The sequence below is a fragment of the Erpetoichthys calabaricus genome, chromosome 7, assembly GCF_900747795.2.
Source record: "Erpetoichthys calabaricus chromosome 7, fErpCal1.3, whole genome shotgun sequence".
In the NCBI taxonomy this organism is placed as follows: Eukaryota; Metazoa; Chordata; class Cladistia; order Polypteriformes; family Polypteridae; genus Erpetoichthys; species Erpetoichthys calabaricus.
In genome coordinates this window covers 162585454-162606084 of record NC_041400.2, presented here as the reverse complement: position 1 = coordinate 162606084, position 20631 = coordinate 162585454, and the positions used below count along the sequence as shown (strand labels likewise).

General features: G+C 38.8%; 1 protein-coding gene across 2 annotated transcripts in view; it reads left to right on the top strand.

Annotated features, from left to right (window-relative positions):
• Positions 1–20631, top strand: part of zfr (zinc finger RNA binding protein) — a 98888-nt gene that overhangs the window by 9480 nt on the left and 68777 nt on the right. Inside the window, exon 3 of one of the 2 annotated variants that reach the window (XM_028805636.2) lies at positions 14810–14872. The exons of the other annotated variant lie outside the window; for it this stretch is intronic. Coding sequence (XP_028661469.1) covers positions 14810–14872 — 63 coding nt within the window. The remainder of the gene's footprint in view (positions 1–14809; positions 14873–20631) is intronic. 2 annotated transcript variants of the gene reach the window in all.

The window sequence follows — 20631 nt, the reverse complement described above, 5'->3', positions numbered from 1 at the left end:
TGGAATTTATTTGCAAACAACTACCATGTGTTGAGATCACAGCCCATCATCTACTGGCATTAGCAAATAAATTCTGAAGGGTTTACATGGGGTTCCTTCCATAGCCAAAAGATGTACCCATGGAAAAATTGCATCAGTAGAGTAATGCAAAACAATTTGCAGAATGTTAAATTCTATGCAAAATAAGCAAGTGTGTGGTTTTTTTTTTTTTTTTTTTTTTTTTTTTTTTTTTTTTTTTTCTCTATCCATGTCATACTGTTTTTTTCTGTCAAGTATAACTTTCTGTAGCTTTAAGACACTTGGCAGTCATCAGGCTGTAAATGTGAATGAATTTAATTTAAGAAATTTGAGATTTAGTTGAAGAATAGTTAAGCTCCGAAAATGTTAAGTGGCACTGTAGTTCAAAATAATTGGGCATTGCCACTTCAAAGATCCAGCATGCTGTGTTAAAATTTAGTACAGATTGTTCGCATGGAGTCCGTTTTCCATATATCCCTATTCTGTTCTTCTGGGTGCTGCTGACATTTTAGAAGGATTTGTTAAAAAGGTCTCGGTGCAAAAGTGTGTATATGTATGTGCGTATAAGTATGTGCGTTGAACTTGTGATAAACTGGTACCCTGTCCATGCCCTTTTTCCTGCATTGTGCCCAGTGCTTTCAGGATTGGGAGTTGCTCCTCTGAATTGTAGTAAGCATGGTTTAATAAAGTACTAATCATTCTCAGTTTGCCACTAAACATAAAACATATTTTCTTTTGAGATTACTATAAAATGTTCAAAGACCAGATGTATAAATAAAGCAAATTGTGTTATAGGGATAAGGCTTCCTACAAAGTCCTTAATTTTCAGAGTTAGGAGGTGGCTTCCAATCTTCTTTAAAGATATCATTGAGAAGGGCTGTGGAAGCATGTATTTGGTAAGGGGTGATGCTGACTACAAAGTCTATACAGTCACTATTCATACATAATTCCGCATAGACTTAAATGACCTATATGCGGTACATGCACGAGAAATTAGTTTCCCTTTCTAGCCCTACTGGAACAACTGCCACCATTTAATTTAAAAATACAAACACAAACAGGCCAGTTTGCAGAATCTTTCGTCAAACCTTCAATAAACTTTTACCTGTTTGGTAGAGTGAACATAGAGCCAACTCGGTCATTAATTGCATGATGTTTGTATTGTGTCATTGCCAAATTATAAATGACTTGTCAACAACATTCTGCTCAGGTGTGTAGATTTTAATCTTATCTGTGTGTCAAATAACCATTTTATTTTCAAAAGGGATTTTCTCACTTCTGAGCAGAGTAACAGTTAACAAAATGCAAATACCTGAGATGTATGTCATTATTTATTTTTCACAAGGCAGTTCAAATGATCTTCTTGTTAAGGCCGATGTTGGCTCATGCAGAAGTCCGGCGTACTAATACTACTCAATTAGAAGTGCTTGTGGCAACCAAGAGAGATTGTTTACTGAATAAATATGATTGAGAAATTTTGCACATAAAATTGACAATTAATGGGACTTGCTTAATTTGTGCAGGATACCTGCAATCTAGTGCTAAATCTTTAAAGCCTTGTGTTACTGGCAAGGACAGCAGTATCTAGTAAGGGCACTAAATTTGAAATGCTGCACCCTGGTGAATTTGTTGTGGGTTTCTTTTTTTGAATTGTTGGTGTGTTGACTCACTGGTATGTATTGGCAGACATGCGACTGCTAGATTGGGCTGGGTGATATGGAAAAAAATCATGAAAGTTTTTTATAATTTGTTGATAAAAAAGCATATCACGATATAAATCAAATCACTATTTCTGTCAAGCCTAAAGGTTCCTTTTTACTCCCTGAGTGAGATGTGAACATATAAGGTTAATTTTGGTTTAAATATTTTTGTCAGAACTTGAAACATGTGAAATTTACTTTTAGAACATTTATACAGCTGTATTTTAAGCTTTCAGGTTTTACAAGAGAGCATACTAAGTTTGGTCAACTCCAAAAAAAAAAAAAAATTCTAAAATCTTAGCTTTCAAGTTTGGAGAAACACAAAGTAAAATTCTTAGATCAATAAAGTAGTTGTTAATACAAAATAAAATCTTAAAAAAAGAAAAAAAACCCGAAATAAAAAGACAAACTTTCTGTATACAGTGCATCCGGAAAGTATTCACAGCTGTTATACTATGTGTTTTTATTAAGTTTAATGTCACTGTTCTCTGTGCCCACTGTTATAGACTCATTCATACAAGCCGACCAAGTATGGCACACAGGGGCACTGCATCAGTATTTAGAATTGTCGAGCCCAAGCACAGGACTAGAGAGTCAAAGGACAACTGGAGAATTGAATAGTCAGCCTAAAGACAGACTGATAACAGTAATCCCTCCTCTATCGCGGGGGTTGCGTTCCAGACCCCCCCCCGCGAAAGGTGAAAATCCGCGAAGTAGAAACCATATGTTTATATGGTTTATTTTTATATTGTCATGCTTGTGTCACAGATTTGCACAGAAACACAGGAGGTTGTAGAGAGACAGGAACTTTATTCAAACACTACAAACAAACATTTGTCTTTTTTTTCAAAAGTTTAAATTGTGCTCCATAACAAGACAGAGATGACAGTTTCCGTCTCACAATTAAAGAATGCAAACATATCTTCCTCTTCAAAGGAGTGCGCGTCAGGAGCAGAGACTATCGGAAAGAGAGAGGAAAGCAAAGAAATCAATAGGGCTGTTTTGACTTTTAAGTATGCGAAAGCACTGCCGGACAACGCAGCTGCTAGGAAGGGAGCAATGTAAAGGCAGCCTTTCAGCATTTTTTTTAGAGGAGCGTCCGTATCGTCTAGTGGTGCGAACAGCCCCCCCCTGCTCACACCCCCTCCGTCAGGAGCACATAATGTCAGAGAGAGTGAGAGAGAGAGACAGAGAAAAACAAACAAAAATCAATACGTGCCGTTCGAGCTTTTAAGTATGTGAAGCACCATGCAGGAAGCATATCACTTGACAAAAACAGCCACATTTAAGCCCAGCAAGGAAGAGAGCAATGTGAAGGTAATCTTTCAGTGTTTTCTGAGGAGTGGCTGTATCTTCTAGGGGTGCGAAAAGTCCCTGTGCTCACAATATATTTGAGGAGTTTTATTTAATACGTAATACATGCTCTGATTGGGTAGCTTCTCAGCCATCTGCCAATAGCGTCCCTTGTATGAAATCAACTGGGCAAACCAACTGAGGAAGCGTGTGTACCAGAAATTAAAAGACCCATTGTCCACAGAAATCCGCGAACCAGCAAAAAATCCGCGATGTATGTTTAAATATGCTTGCATATAAAATCCGCGATAGAGTGAAGCCGCGAAAGTCAAAGCGCGATATAGCGAGGGATTACTGTATTTCTGTCTTCTGTCAGCACACCATTTTCTTTCCTTGTTGGGAGAATGAGAACTGTATGTAGGCATTGTGCTATTCCTGTATGTTTGAAGGTGGGGTTTGAGTCCTGTCCTGACCTGGTTTGGATTCGGAGCCAAGGAGCCTGCACATGGAGCAACCAGTATGTAAGAATGGACACCTATGGCCAACACTTTGAAGCTTCCAGGCGGAAGAGTACGTCTTCTGTCCGAGGCCGGGCAGAAGATTATGTCTTCTGTCCGGTTAAAATCCATTCAACGTGGCGACGAAAGATGACAAGACTGCGTAGGTCAAGTCTCCCACATGCTTGATATGTCTGTCATAAGCTTCCCATTTGTAATACCCACGTGAACCCGTCAGTAAAGAGCTAGATTATCCTTTATGCTTCTCGTGTAATCTTTTAACCGTCTAATTGTATGAGGGGTGAGAATAATACCTTTTTTATTTATAATTATTTTAATTCAGGTTAATTAAAACGCCGCAATTCAAAAGAACACATTTCCAGAGAGCTAATGCCTCTTAAGGAAACAACAGTGCATCACTTTTTCCACATTTTATGTTACAGCCTTATTCCAAAATGGATTAAATTCATTTTTTTCCTCTCAGAATTCTACACACAACACCCCATAAGACAACGTGAAAAAAGTTTACTTGAGGTTTTTGCAAGTTTATTAAAAATAAAAAAAATGAGAAAGCACATGTACACAAGTATTCACAGCCTTTGCTCAATACTTTGTCGATGCACCTTTGCAGCAATTACAGCCTCAAGTCTTTTTGAATATGATGCCACAAGCTTGGCACACCTATCCTTGGCCAGTTTCGCCCATTCCTCTTTGCAGCACCTCTCAAGCTCCATCAGGTTTGGATGGGAAGCGTCAGTGCACAGCCATTTTAAAGATCTCTCCAGAGATGTTCAATCAGATTCAAATCTGGGCTCTGGCTGGGGCCACTCAAGGACATTCACAGAGTTGTCCTGAAGCACTCCTTTTGATATCTTGGCTGTGTGCTTTAGGGTTGTTGTCCTGCTGAAAGATGAACCATTGCCCCAGTCTGAGGTCAACAGCGCTCTGGAGCATGTTTTCATCCAGGATGCCCTCTGTACATTGCTGCAGTCGTCTTTCCTTTTATCCTGAACTAGTCTCCCAGTCCCTGCCGCTGAAAAAACATCTCCACAGCATGATGTTGCCCACCACCACGCTTCACTGCAGGGATGGTATGGTGCCCTGGTTTCCTCCAAACATGACGCCTGGCATTCACACCAAAGAGTTTCAATCTTTGTCTCATCAGACCAGAGAATTTCTTTCTCATGGTCCTGAGAGTCCTTCAGGTGCCTTTTGACAAACTCCAGGCGGGCTGCCATGTGCCTTTTACTAAGGCCTGGCTTCTGTCCTGGCCACTCTACCATACAAGCCCTGATTGGTGGATTGCTGCAGAGATGGTTGTCCTTCTGAAAGTTCTTCTCTCTCCACAGAGGGCATCTGGAGCTCTGACAGTGACCATCGGGTTCTTGGTCACCTCCCTGACTAAGGCCCTTCCCCCGGATCGCTCCGTTTTTAGATGGCCAGCCTGCTCTAGGAAGAGTCCTGGTGGTTTCGAACTTCTTCCACTTACGGATGATGGAGGCCACTGTGCTCATTGGGACCTTCAAGTAGCAGAAATTTTTCTGTAACCTTTCCCCAGATTTGTGCCTCGAGACAATCCTGTCTCGGAGGTCTACAGACAATTCCTTTAACTTCATGCTTGGTTTGTGCTCTGACATGAACTGTCAACTGTGGGACCTTATATAGACAGGTGGTGTGCCTTTCCAAATCATTGTCCAGTCAACCTGAAATTTACCACGGGTGGACCTCCAATGAAGCTGCAGAAACATCTCAAGAATGACCAGGGGGAAACAGGATGCACCTGAGCTCAATTTTGAGCTTCATGGCAAAGGCTGTGAATACTTATGTACATGTGCTTTCTAAATTTTTTTTATGTTTAATAAATTTGCAAAAATCTCAAGTAAACGTTTTCATGTTGTCATAATGGGGTGTTGTGTGTAGAATTCTGATGGAAAAAAATGAATTTAATCTATTTTGGAATAAGGCTGTAACATAACAAAATGTGGAAAAAGTGATGCGCTGTGAATACTGTAGCAGTTGATGTTCTGATCCACCTCTTGAACCCTCAGGTACCACTCCAAACACCAGGTGAAAGTCCAAAGACTTCTTAATTTTCTTATAATGCAGTGCACCAAGCACCCTCCACTCCACACTACTCCTACAAATCAATAATAAAGCACAATAATCACTCCTCTTCTCCCAGACACTTCTCCACCCTACCTCCCAGCTCAGCTCAATGTTTGGGCTTTCCCAGAGTCCTTTTATACCCCCTGACCCGGAGGTGTTTCTGTTCAATTACCCACAAGTCCTTATTCCTTCCGGGTCAGGGTAAACAGTCCTTATCTTCAACCTGGGAGCACGTTGTTACTTCCTGTCATGGGATTATGACGCACTTCCGGGTTATAGGGCATGTGAGTACACGAGCCTCCCTACAGTGACTCCCGGTGGTCCCCAAGGTATCCAGCAGGGCTGAGCATAAAAACTACATAGTCCATGAGGCCCTGCTGGAATTCGAGGCCTGTCCATGCTGTCGGGAGAGGGCTCCTTCTGGCGGCCTGGAGGTGAGGGCCGGAAACTCTCGACGGCCATCCATCACAATACGTTCCGGATGCACTGTATATTCTCAGTACAGATTCAAGCAGCTTTCAAATGTAAACGAAGGAGAACATGAACAAAATTGACATTCACTCAGTTGTGGTAAGCTTAGGCTTCAAGGTACAGGTCTGCACTGTGTGGGACCAATGCAGTTACTTGGTATGCGGGACTGATTTTTCAGTATTGCGGGTGGGAACTAGAGCCTGGGAAATTAACTTTTAAACAGAATATATCCATATTACTAACCGAGAATGCTAAACCGGATGATGGACGCAGGCACATCCGGCAATGGGCCGTAGCTGCAAAAAAGACGTACTGCGCAGGCGCAAAAAGAGTCCGCGAGAGTCGGCTGAGGAGCCGAGAGAAAGGCGGACAAAAGAGGGCGCGAGAGGCGGATGAGGGGCCGCGAGAGGCGGACAAGACCACAGAAAAAAGGAGTGAGGCACCGGGAAAATGGAGAAATGAGGCGCAAAGAGCACCAAAAAAAGGAAAAGGCACATAAAAAAGTATTTCAAACGCAAGCAAAGCACGAAACACCTTGCACACGAAACTAGACCCAAAAAAAAAAAGAGGCTCGTGCACAACAGCAAGGCACCCCCCCCCCCCCCCCACAGGCACCGGACGGGACACACACCAAGAGGGGGATTCAACAAGCCCATGGAACACAAAAAAAAAGAATAGAACACAAAACCACCCCACAGACCCTACAAGCAACGGACGGGGACACACACAAAGAGGGGGATTCAACAAGACACAGGAACACAAAAGAAAGAAGAACACTCGCGCAACAACAATCCTCACCCCCCCCCCCCCCACACACACACCCACACACATCCATAAGAAGTAACACCCAAAGCCACATATTCTAAAGTGAACGTCAACACCTTCACACTAGACAGCAATAGGTGGATCTCCTTACAATACAGCACTATTAACCGTTCAACTGCAGAAAAGGAAACATATTAACAGTGACTGCGATCCTCCATATTACTTATCCATATTTCGCATGCTGAGAAAGAAACAAGTCATGAATACACGGTCACGGGTACAAAACGAAAAGGAAATGGATAACAGGAACAAACACACGAACACGAAAGAAACAACAAAATAGACGGCTATGCAGCATAGGTGGATCTCATTACAATAAGGCACTATTAACCGTTCAACCGCAGAAAAGGCTCCATATTAACAGTGAGTGCAATACTGCTTATTACTTATCCATATTTCTAAAAGAAAAAAATGTCTCGACTCCAAAAAACGCAAAGCTCAACTAAAGCTTCTAACTAACGATGTACCTAAAAGTAAAAACTTTATGAACTGCATTAGATCCTACAATAGTTCATTTGCTTTTGCATATACCGGAGTAAATATCAGGCCACCAAAAGGCAATGGACCATACTGCTTTCGCATATGTGCACAAATACTGCATCGCATTGGAACAGTGCACCCTGAAACAAATCAACAAACGCAAATATGCACAAATCTACATCCTAGATCCCCATTACGCAATCTATCAATCAAAGTGCTGCATCGCAACAGGCACGGATTCAAACGAAACACCTCCCGTCTCAGACATACGTTAATGGCAGCGAAGGCTACAACGGGCTTCTCACACAGCACAGGCAAATCGATTACAGCTCCAAAACAACACGTCCCAAATACTACACATGCAACAACGCGCCTCTCAAACGGCACAAGGAAAACATACACCAGGAAAATTCATTCGGATTAATGAAATGTCATTTGCAATCATTGTCATTCAGTTCAATTCCCTGAAGAAACAACTGGCAATACAAGTAATACATTTACATGTTGTTGTCAAAAGGGTCAAATTAGACTGCCTCCTTTACATTCATATCCTGAATATCTACAGAAGCTTATAACTGACGATGTACCTGAAAGTTAAATCTTTATCAACTGCATTAGATCCTACATAATCGGTATCCACTATGAACATTAACGGTGGCAACTGCACGTGACATCCGTCTTGAAAAAATGTTGTTTATTGATGAATGTTCAATGACATGAAGTCACTTAACACCATTCATAAACTTCTACAAACGTTTATGAATAATAATATTCGATTTGGAGGAAAGGTACTTTTATGAGGAGGAGATTTTAGACAGTGATTAGCTATTCTTCCAGATGCCAATGCACTCAGCTATTGTTCAGTGCACCTTAAAATACGCAGACATTTGGCATTACTTTCAAAAGATACAGTTAGTAAAAAAGATACGATGTCCAGAACCAGATCATAACAATTGCTTATTACAACTGAGAGATGGTACACTCACCAATACAGATGGACTTCAGCCACATATTTATTATAATTCCTCAAGCCTTTATCTGCGACGACTTAGTTACAGAGACATTTGGAACAGCAATCTCATTAGACCAAATGCCCCTTTTAACACAACGCACTATATTATGTCCAAAAAATATTAATGTGGAAAACATAAATACCAAGTCATTCCATTACTTCCTGGAGAGACACAACTCTTTCTAAGCTCTGACAAACTTGACTCTGATCACAACAATAACCATTTTAAATGACCTTACAAGTTCTGAGCTGGAATTACCTTTTACACTTAAACGGCGTGTACAAAGACATTTTCAAATAAACCTTTACACTGTGCCACACACTTTATTGTTTGATTTCTATTTGCATCATCTACACCGTCACACTATTCTATATCTCATTCATACATCACGCTCTTTGTCATTCCCAACACCAGGGGTTGGCGAGCGAAGCCCCCTAGTTATTATAGAATTCATACAAATAATTTGCCTGAGCAGTTAGGACATGCTTATATACCGTCTTGCCACGCAGTATCCTCAAGATTGTAGAGACCAGAGACCGTCTTACACCCTCAGCGGTGGAAATAACATTAAAAAAATAGTGAGTGTGCTCCTCTGGACTTTCTCGTATACTGAGATGGAGGAAAAGGTCATCAGAACCACTTCCAGATATTAAGATATATCTGTTTCTCATCAAAACTTATTGATAATATTGGTACACAATCAAACTACAGTATATGTTAAAAATGATATTTTCGTACTTCGGGAGGTTGAAAACGGTGGTGGAATTTTTTTTCATGATTACATATGCATTACCTAGATTACGTACAAAGTAAAAAGTTATAGTCACCTAAAAACATAGGAAAAAGTGTTAGTATTACTGCATGTAATACTTTGTTGCAATAAATAGCTGTAGGTAAAATAGCATTTAGCTACATTTAATTATGATAATGGCGGGGGGACGAAAAAATTATTCATGAAATATATTACCAGGAACACGACGTGGATGTAGCAGCTTAATGTTCCCATTATATCTTTATATTTACATGGCATGTTCAATGTTTACACATTATTGTTAAAATGTATAAATTAAAATCAAATTAGTAGTTCTTGAAAGAATGTTATTGAATATAGTTTTTAATATCATGTACACATTTATATTTCCATAATACAAAAAATTTGAATGGTTGTTTAAATTTAAAATACTTCCAGTTGAGTAATTATTCTCAAATTTCATGTTTGCTTTTTATCTTTATAAATATTTATACAAAATTTGAATCCTCCATCTGTAATTATAACCATTGTTTACAGTCATCCCTCGCCTATCGCGGGGGTTACGTTCCAGAGCCCCCCGCGATAGGTGAAAATCTGCGAAGTAGCGACCTATATTTATTTTATTATTTATACATATTTTAAGGCTTTATAAACCCTTCCCACACTCTTATAAACCTTTCTCACTCTCTTGTTAACCTTTCCCACACTCTTATAAACACTTCCTATGCTCTTAAACACTTTCTACATTCTTAAACACCGCAGACCAACACTGCACGCAGCAATCAGACGTCGATGTGTCTGCACTTGCTTTGTGAAGGGGGGCAGCTGAACTCACGCTGAGCAGAAATGGACTTTGTGCTGCTTCTGCCAAAATGCCTGCTTGTCGCTCTGCGCGTTCGGAAGGAGGAGGAGGAGTGGGGGTGTGTGAGGGCTGAACGCACGTTCGCTCAAACCCCCCCTCCCCGGAGGCGCAGTACGCTCCTGCCACTTTGCATTGTCAAGGGGGTGGGAGCTGAATGAACGCTAAGGAGAAGTGGACTTTGTGCTGGCTTTGTGCTGCTTGTTGCTCTGCGTGTCAATAATTTAAAAGCCTGTACAGCACCTATTTTCCTGTCTCACTGTCTTGTCTTGCGTGAAGTTAAAATGTTTTATAATAGTGAGATGTTACTCATATCCTTAGCCCGACATCCACATATCATATGTGTTAACAAAGTGTGTTTTATAAGTTTACATGTGTTTAAAGCATGTGGGATGGGTATTTAAGGCTTAAACTATAAAAATGTTTATTTATATGGTCTTTCTATATCGCAGATTTTCTCCTGTTGCTGATGGGTCTGGAACATAACTTCCACGATAGGCAGGCAATCACTTGTATTTAAAAACCCGCAAAGTCGTGAATCCGCGAAAAGTGAACCGCGAAGTAGCGAGGGATTACTGTACTTGAAATTCTGTAATCAGTTGAAGTGCCCTGAAAGTTAATAGGATTCCTTATTTTTGATATAAAGCAGATGTACGAAATCAAGTTTTCGTTTTTACACAGGCATAATTACAAAAATGTTATTTTCAGACTCGAAGGTCTAAAGCATCAAAATTCATCAATCTCGAGGTTGAATTTTTTTTTTCACGTAGTTCTATACTTTCTCTATACTAATGTATACAAGAAAGTAAAAAAGGAGTACAAGACTGTAGAACACGGTAAAGGGAAGTCTGACATTTGGCAGTCATTTTTAATTATTGATGGCAACTAAGTGCTGTTTGCTTGCTGCGATAAATGTGTTAACCTACAGTTGGCCCAAGTCTGGCACCACACACGTGCAGTAGTTGTACCATGTGAACATGACAGAGAATAAAACTTGAATTTAAAAAAAAAAAAAAAAAAAAAAAACCCAAATGGCAACAGTTTACGCCGGGTGTTAGTCAAATCAAATTTGTTTTTATTATATAATAGTAATAGTAGCTCACTACTCAAAATGGTGAGAAGCCAGGCTCAAACATGTATCCTCTTGATTTACAAGGCAGCAGTTCTTACCTCTGCACCACCCAAGCAGACAGGTGGACTTTGTGTTAATTTGATATTTGAACTTGAGTTTTTATTCATTGTCAGCAACATGTTAATTGAATTATTTATTTTTCTTTGGTTATATTCTTGAATAAAAGCACACTTGTTTTGTTAAACCTTTTTGTCAAAGTGTTTTGATATTTGGACTTAGTATTAGTTGATATTAGTCTTCACACATTATACACTTCATGTCAGCATTTTATAATTTTTCATGTCATAGTACTGTTTGTTTTTAGTTGTGTTCAACATTTCTTGCCTCCAATTTCCTGTCATCCTACATTTACCCAGATCATTGTAGACACAGAACACACATTATGTAATTCCAAATATATTATTTACCCTCTTCAATTCCAGACACCTCACACCCAGATAAACAAACTTGAGCTCTGAGAATTTTGTGTCTGACTTGACTTCAACTACCTCGGTGGGGGATGGGATAGCAGGCTGCTTGTGTTGCTTGACACATTTGTTAAACAAAGGCACTGATGAAGAGGCATGAAGAAATTTAAGGTGCCCCCGGCATTATGGCTTTCTTCGTATGCTTCAGAGATTCTAGCGTTAACACTAGAGTTACCAAAGCTTACGAAAAAATCTGTAAATCTGGCCCACCTTAAATCCGCTTGCACCTCTCCATTCGGCGTCTTTTGTCTTGTAAATGTGTCTAAGCTCAAGGAGCAAGCAGCCTGCTATCCCGTCCTCCCACTGCCACAGAAACTGCAAAAACCTCTCCCATCTGAAGAGCTGTATAGGCTAAAAAATATATTATTTGGAACAGATGCATTTCATGTGTGTTCCGTGTCTACAAAGATCTATGTACGGTAAGTGTAGCATGACAGATGTTGAACACATGTCTAAAAGACACCTTTTTTTCATGTTTTAGTACTAACGACAAAATTTTGACATGAAGTGTATAATATGTGAAGACTAAAGTCCAAATATCAAATAAGCACTTTCACAAAAGGTACAAATATAACCGAACAAGTGCACTTTTATTCAAGACTTTAACCGGAGAAAAAGAAATCTCATTAGTGTACGTCCTTGTAGCAACTACTTTGGTAGTATAGCCGTTAGAGCTGCTGACTCCTATTCAAAAGGTCGCCGGTTCAAGTCTTCACGTGTCCCAGAAAAAAATGTTTTGAGTAGTGAGCTGCTCTTATTGTTACTATTATACAATAAAAACATACATTTGATTTGAGTCTGTAACAGCCAGTGTAAATGTATGGTACTTGTAAAGGTTTGCATTTTTTTTTATTCAGTTTTATTCTCTGTCGTGTTCACGCTGACCCCGATCTGACACTGCTGTTTTCAAATGGTATAGCAGGCTGCTTGCTGCTTGGGCTTATCAACACATTCACAAAACAAAAGACGCAGAATGGAGAGGTGCGAGCGGATTTAATGTGGGCCAGATTTACAAGGTGTTTTTTTTTTTTTGTTTTTTTGTTTTTTTTTTTTTTGTGAAAGCTTTGGTAATTCTGGTGTTAAGACTGTTGAAAGGCTGGATGTGGTCTGTTTGTCTTGAGTTTGACACACCAGCTTTAAACTGACTGAGGTATAATTAGGCTTGGGGTACTTCATTTAATTGAGTTTTACACAAGTTAACATAAGTCATCCCCAGTTAGACTTAAAGTGTATTGGGAAAGTCTCTTTTATTACATTAATTTAACTTAAAGCAAACACCTTTTTATATTTATGCATGACTTTTCGCATTGTATTGTCAGAGTGGAAGGTTTCCACCCAGGCTGGTTATTTTGTAAGTACTGTCTGTCTTAGAGACAAATTACTATAAGTGAGTTTCTCAATATGGGGATATTGTTTTTCAAAAATGCATTGATTTTTTTGAAGTTCATTTATAAAAACTCTTACTTCATGCAAATAAACATAAAAGTGAAAATGAGCACTGTTGTCAAAGTGTTTCACGAAAATTCCCACACATCTGTACAGTGGGAAGTAAGAATTTGTCTGAGTGACACAGGATTTATATGGTTGTGGTTTTATGCTACTTTGTTTTTGATTAACTAGCAAATCTGTTGCACATTCTACCTCACACAGGAACAGTACTTTTATAGTTGGGACTATAATTATGTAATATATGCAGATTTTCATTTCAAAGACAGTGATGTGCAAATTTTCAAATAATTTGAAGTATAAAGTAAAAGTTTTAATAGTGTTGTCAATTTAGTATAGGATGTCTGAATAATTATACCCTACCTTACTGCCTACCATTAAGACCCTGTAACATTAATACAATAACCACAGGCGTTCAAGTTACAGAACTGATGTTTTTGTAACCGCTGACAAGAATGATTTAATTTCAGCATTTAATTTTTTTCCAGTATCGTATGATTGCATGAGCATATATTTTTGGGTGAATTTTGCGTAGCCTTGCCAGAATTGTCATGCCAAAAACTTCACAGTGTATAACTTGTGCTTGATCGTACAGCCTGGATGTGAGTTGTGATTTCAGCAATTCACATACGGTATGTCAGAACAAATCCGTGTGTATTTATGTGTGTCGGCATTGTATTATGGTACAATAATAATATGGATTTTCAGGTGGTCTGCTACAAATCTGACACGGTTCCAAAAAGGAAATTTGCTTTGTTTTGATGTGTAATCTAGACACTTGTGAATAATCGTTCTAGAGCTTAAGAGTTAACTTTATAATATGGAATAATCTGCTTTGAAAGATGTGAAGTCAAGGTAAATTCTTATCCGTAGTCTGTGTTTCATGACAAAATTGTGAATTTTTTGTATAGTAGTAATTTTTGTGAATCACTGGATGGGTGTATAGTTCAAAACTCCACTTTGTTGGTGATGTTGGTGAGAAATTTAGGGATTCTAGGGCCTGGCTCACTAGTGTCTTAAGTTACCATTTGAAATGGATCAGATGCCATATTGTTAAAAAAATAAAATTTTAATTTAGGTAAGATCAAGTGTAAATTTGCCCTTTTTCGGTCTCTACCTGGCTATATCATTTGAAACTAAGTTTATATAAAAAAATTTCTTTCGTAATATAATTTGTGTTAATGTAGAAGTTCAATATTTCCATGGCATTCTTTGTATTTTTTTAATTGCATATTTTATTGATGCATACTGACATGACATGCTTGTTGTCAAATTTCCCCTTGAGACAAATAAAGTTCTACCTCTATAATTGTACAAGTCTTACTTAAGCATCGGGTGCTGTATTTGTGAAATCTTGGCAGTCTGGACAATTTTGTCCTATAAAATTAGACGTTGGTATAGTTAGGTTTATTATCGTCTTAGATTGTTTTATTGTGTAATTGGAATTAAACAAAGGGGAATGACAGACCATTCTCATAAAGAGCTTGTAATGGTTCAATTACACTTTTGTATCTGTATTTGTATGTGCTCCTAGGGTACTTGAGAATGGGATATTAATATTTCAAACAATTCCTCTTTTCAAAGGCACCTAACAAGGTAATGTGCTAATTGAACTGCCATGCTCTGTGGTTTATTTGAAAAAGAGAAATTGACCAAGCTTTTCATTTTCTGAAATTTCAGTTTTTTCGGAAATAATGTCATCAAAATACTTTAGCCTTCGTTGACCAAAGGCACATTTTTCTTGCTTGCAGGTCAATCAGTCTGTCTTCAGTCTGCCCAGGACTTCCTCCAGGTCTTTCAGATGTTGTTCCCAGGTGCGTGACTAGATGACAATTGCCTTTAATTAGGCTAAGCAGATTCAGTCTTCGCATCAAGTCTTTTTTCAACCTGTGAAATGTGGTGGGTGTGTACTTGGGGCCAAAGGGCATGATGGAAAAACTGGTAAAGGGCAAGGTGAGTGGTGAATGCTGTATTCTCCTCAATAGCAGATCCATCTTGAGTAGCCACTGTGTTCTTTTAGACCAGTGTGCCATACACTGTTGTTCTGGCAAGTCACATTATTGGTTCTTGTCTGCACACCATAAAGGGCAGTTTATATGTTGATTATAGCAACATCAAAAGCAAATAAGTAAAACAGTCATATTAAATGGATTGGTGATGCATGGACTTGGTGGAGGCTCTAGAAATAAGGAATGATGGTAGCATTATTTTGGACTTGCCAATGGGGGGCGGGGGGTAGGTTTGGGGAGGGAGTGAAAGTTAATTCCATGCTTTAGGGTGTCCAGTAGATTATCAGAAGTATAGAAGTACTTGATCCAGTTTTCCTTTAAATTTTGTGTTTATAGTTTTTATGTGGTGTGTTTTACAGCTTTACAGACCCAGAATTCGAATAAATGGTTTTGAGAATGTTGTTCCTTTTATATGTGTGAAGTCTGTTTATAACGCATTTGTAAAAGAAAAAAATCCAGAAAATGAATTAGATGATAGTTGATTTTTTGCTTAAGATGCTTTGATTAAAAAGTGTGCTTCTAAACAACCTTGTGTATGAGAATGATACTCGTTATTGACCGTCCATGATAACCACAGACGTAAGTTAGCTGTTCAGATTCAGATCAGACTGGCCATTCCTTCTAATCCTGCCCATTGAGCTATTCAGAGTTTTGCCTTTTGTAGAGTTTTATCAAGGCATCTGTCTTTTCCGAAAAACAAATTCGAAGCTCAAGAATATGGGAGTCTGAACGGACCCTGTTCAAGACCTCAATGGACCCCTGTTTTGAGCAGCTGTAGAAAAGTGGATGGATCCTCTCATGCCAGCCAACTTGAGACTCGTAGGTGGACACTAGGGATGTTGAAACACAAATTTGGTAAATGTTTAGTATTTAAAAATAGCAAAGTAAAGTTATATTGAATATGGAACTTAATGTCAAATTATAGCTGCCCAAAAATTGTAGGGCGTCAGTGAATGTGTTTGTACTTGTCAGCCCTTTAGACATTAAGGAAGCACAACGCAGTCCATAAAACCTTCCTTTGCTTAGACAAGAATGCTCAAGTGTTATTCCATATGCTTGGATAATTTTGTGGAGTGTGGTTTGTGTGTGTGTGTTTTCTTCCTGTTTTAAATATCTCTCTCTTGAAATCAAACCCACACCCCTGTTGCAGAGAAACTGAACCAGTGGGTTGCTGCAATATTTGATTTTATTTTTTTGTAGCACTTTTTTAATATTTTTGTGTAAAAGGATAAAGGTTAAAGGTGTTTGAATGGTGGTATTGAGGTAAGTTATTAAACTAGGCAAGACCTATTTTACACTGTGTGGTGAACACCAGTGTTTACTTTGTACATGCACAATCCCCTCATTACAGCAAGTGCCTTGAGGTACATGTCCAGTGTTGGAAATGATAAATACATATGTGTAGCTCTCTCTAACTATAATCAATAGAGTGGAAGAATACATAGTCCCCAGATGTGAGATTTGCTTGTTTTAAAACAAGAATGAAAAAGGAAAACTCTGATGTTAAGAAACCTAAATTGCAACTTATTTAAAATAAGAGACAATAAACCAAACTCAAGAAACAAAAATTATCACTTAAAATTCTTAAATCACTAAGGCAAAAAGTGGGGTTAATTCTTTCTTGTTGATAATATTCTAAAGGTACCATTTGAAGAGGATGCTAAGGTATTTTCCATTTTCTGAAAAGCAGTGATGTATCAGTATACCACTAAAATGCATTTAAAACAACATTGACATCAGGAGGTGGAGAATTATTGTTGAATCACTGAAATTCGCTAACGCGTTTTTCACACTGAATGTTGTATTTGCTGGTGACTTTGTTCGACTATTTTTCTTAGAAATTCACTGTGTGGTCAGCTTAGGCGAATATCTTTTTCTCCAAGTACCCCATAATGCTTTGCAAGGCTAGCATATCATCACAGAGCTGTAGCAGGCATATGCTGAATTTTCAAGGATGCTTACTGTAAGGTCATTGCTAATGTGTCCATCACTATCTTGTATGCACATGCAGTTTGTGGGGGAGGGGCCGTATTACATTTGATGGTGCTGAGTGATGTATTTCCTCTGCATCTTCTGTGAACATATAAAGGTAAAACTGGGTCCAGTAGCTACAAAGGTTGAGAAACACTACCAGATTTCCATCCTGGGTGCATTTAAAAAACAAAAAAAAAAAATTGAGGGATATATTCGCTGACCATATTGAGCACATTATGAATGTTGCCACTGCATATATAACGTTAATCCCACCATGGTATCAAATTAGCCATGTGCCCAGCTAAAATCCCAAAAGCCTCCAAGGAGCCCTCGCCAAACCTTTCCCCATCAAAAATACATGGGACAGCTATGAAATTTTACATTTATTACTATTCACAAGGCGTTTCTTCTTTTTAATAGGATCTGAACAGATGTAGCAGAAACAAATCAGATGTTCTAGCTCATCCTGGAGCCATGACAAACCATCGAACGAGCCAGTTCCATGTTGTGTGCCCTGAGAGTGGAACTTGGTGTGTGCAATGATCAATATTTATTGCTGTTTGTGGCGATTGGTTATATTTTGTTTGAGGTATTCCTTCAGACTGTGTCTTTTGTTGCTTGTTTGAGGTTGATCAGCACAATGGTTAGAGCTGCAGCCTCCTAGCTCAGTTCACATTTTTGGCCACAATGATCAGTCTAGCTGGGGTAGGTAACGTCAGTCCTGGAGAGCCGCAGTGGTTGCAGGTTTTTGTCCAACCCAGTTTCTTAATGAGCAATCAATTATTGCTGATGAAACACTTATTGCTTAAGTGATAGTTTGATGATTCATTTTAGTGGTCTCGCTTGTTAAGTCTCCCCGCCCTTAATTGCTTATTTCAATCTTAAACAGCTGCATTCAGTGTGTTAATGGCTCCTTATTTAGTAATAAGATGTAAAAGACAAAGCAGCCAGAAGTTCTCCATCTACGGGCAAGGCTCAATACAAACAATGCACGCCGTAAACTACAACTGGCTTCTCACACAGCACAGGCAAATCGATTACACCTCCAAAACAACACGTCCCAAATAATGGACATACAACGACGCGACTCTCAAAAGGCACAAGCAAAAGATACACGTCACAGACATCAACGACAGACTGGCTGCTTTGTCTTTTACATCTTATTACTAAATAAGGAGCCATTAACACACTGAATGCAGCTGTTTAAGATTGAAAGAAGCAATTAAGGGCGGGGAGACTTAACAAGCGAGACCACTAAAATGAAGCATCAAACTATCACTTAAGCAATAAGTGTTTCATCAGCAATAATTGATTGCTCATTAAGAAACTGGGTTGGAACAAAAACCTGCAACCACTGCGGCTCTCCAGGACCGACGTTGCCTACCCCTGGTCTAGCATGATTGGCAGACTTTTCCATAGCCCTCAGGGACACTTTGAAGGACCTTGGACCGTTTAATTCCATACAAAACTAGTTTATTTCCTCCTTGTTCTTGATTTCAGTGCATTTCATGGAGTTTGGTGAAGATTGTAAACACTTCTGTGATTTGCTGAACTCCTGGGAAAGTGAATGCAGCAGGGTCCACTCATCACAACTGGAGAAAGAAGAATATAGTATTTGTCTGCAGGCACTTTAATTTGAATTTACTCTCTCATATTTTATTGACTTAAAGTTCTTTTGTAGGTTCTCAATGTATCATTGTACCATGTGAAATTAGACGTTCTGGAAAATGTTTTTTTTTTAATTTCCTAAACTGTCTTCTTGTACTTTTAAACTTTTTCCTTATTCCAAATGGACACCAGTAAAACATCAGGTTGGAAAAGGACCCTCCTGCAGTGTTAATGGTGGTACTAGTCTCTCCAAAAGGCATGGTGTGCAGCAGTCCCAAAGAGATGGTCCTTGTGCGCGTGTTTGTGTGTGATGGGCTACAATGCCTAGGCTGTTCATAGCTAAAGTGGGGGAAACGTTGACCTCAAATGAGGGTGTCTTTCAGAGGTGGAATGACCAGTTGGAGCATCTCCTGAAACCTGCACATACACCATGGTAGAGGAAGGCCATTTTGTTACTTTCTTAGGGCCCTATGATTTCCGTGATGCGGAAAACACAGACTGAATTGCGGAAGTAACGCTTAAAAATGGATTTAGATTTAAAAACGTAAATGTACAGAATTTATAGACTGAAGGGGTGACTGTTACAGAACTTCCCAATAAATTAAACAATTGAATCTGTAGTTCTATCATTCAGATACTATTTTCTAGTTTGTTGTTTTTGAAGCGAATGCAATTCTTTGTAGAAATCCAGTCATGCCTCTGTTTGTGTGCGTGTTTCCTGTATGTTTTCTCATTAAAGGCATGCGAATTAGCTTACTGCATGAGACCTCTCGAAGCGAGCAATATCAGATACCCGAACTACGTCGAAAAAACTAAAACGCAAGGTTAACTGCAAAATTGAGGGCACAACAATATCCCGGAGACTTTTTTACGAATCTGGACAACTTTTCTGCAAGTTTTATCACCATACCATAGACCATAGATCACGGAAAGATACTTGGAATGACCATGTCAAATCTAAAACCCATTTCAAAAACAAGGAGAAATTAAGATCAAAAAAGTGTTCCCCTTCAGGTAACAGAGGAAACCACAATCGTCCGATGCAAGACGCCAGTTTTGTGTTCTTGTGAGTTAGACATACTGCTTGAAAAAATGACAAAGATGCGTCCTTTCTTTGTTAAGCATTGTAAACAAGGAGGCATGCTGCCAGAAAATGAGTAGTCTTCATCAAACTCATTTGCCCAGTGACTTTGAACAACATATGGATGCCGTTGTTTGAAAGAATTTTGGCAAGAAAATATATGATGATGTTGATAAAACCACTGATACCCGAGACCACACAGTTCTTTTCATAGTGATAGATGAGTAAACATTTGGCTGTATTGTAATTCTTTTATTAGGCAGTTCTAATTGTATGTGATGTATTTACTGTGAATCATTTAACCGATTAAATTATTCAGGTATTTAACCGGTATTAACTGTCTTTCCCGTAGAAAAATGTTATTAGTGAATGGCAGTGGTTGTTAACGGGCTCACATTTAAAAAATTAACGATTTTTAGGGATTTAATAAATGTTTCGCATTGAGGTGATGAGGCACGCAGGGTCCACGTTTGATTCCATTATATAAACTCTGCACCTACAAACCAGGGCAGAAGAGCCGGCTTTTCCTCAGATGCAATGAGCCCTTAAAAGAGGGTTCACTTTTATATAAAAAAAAAAAAAAAAAAAAAAAAAAAAAGTGAAGTTAACCTTCATTTCAGAATGATGCATCAAACTAGTAACAGCTCTTACAATTCTGGAGGGCACTCGCTGTCCTACTGCAATCTTGGCTTTCAGCATCATGGAGGATCTGGGCTCCTACCTGATGAATGGAACTACAAAATAAGGTTCAGTTGTGCTAGTGTGCGGTTTCATTAAAAGGAATGTAAAGTGCCGTTTTCATTATTTGTTTTGTTGTAGCTGTTACTACTTTCTTGCAGTGCGTTTTATATTAAAAAAAACAAAAAAAACACCAAAAATCTGAAATAAGGAAAAATAAAAG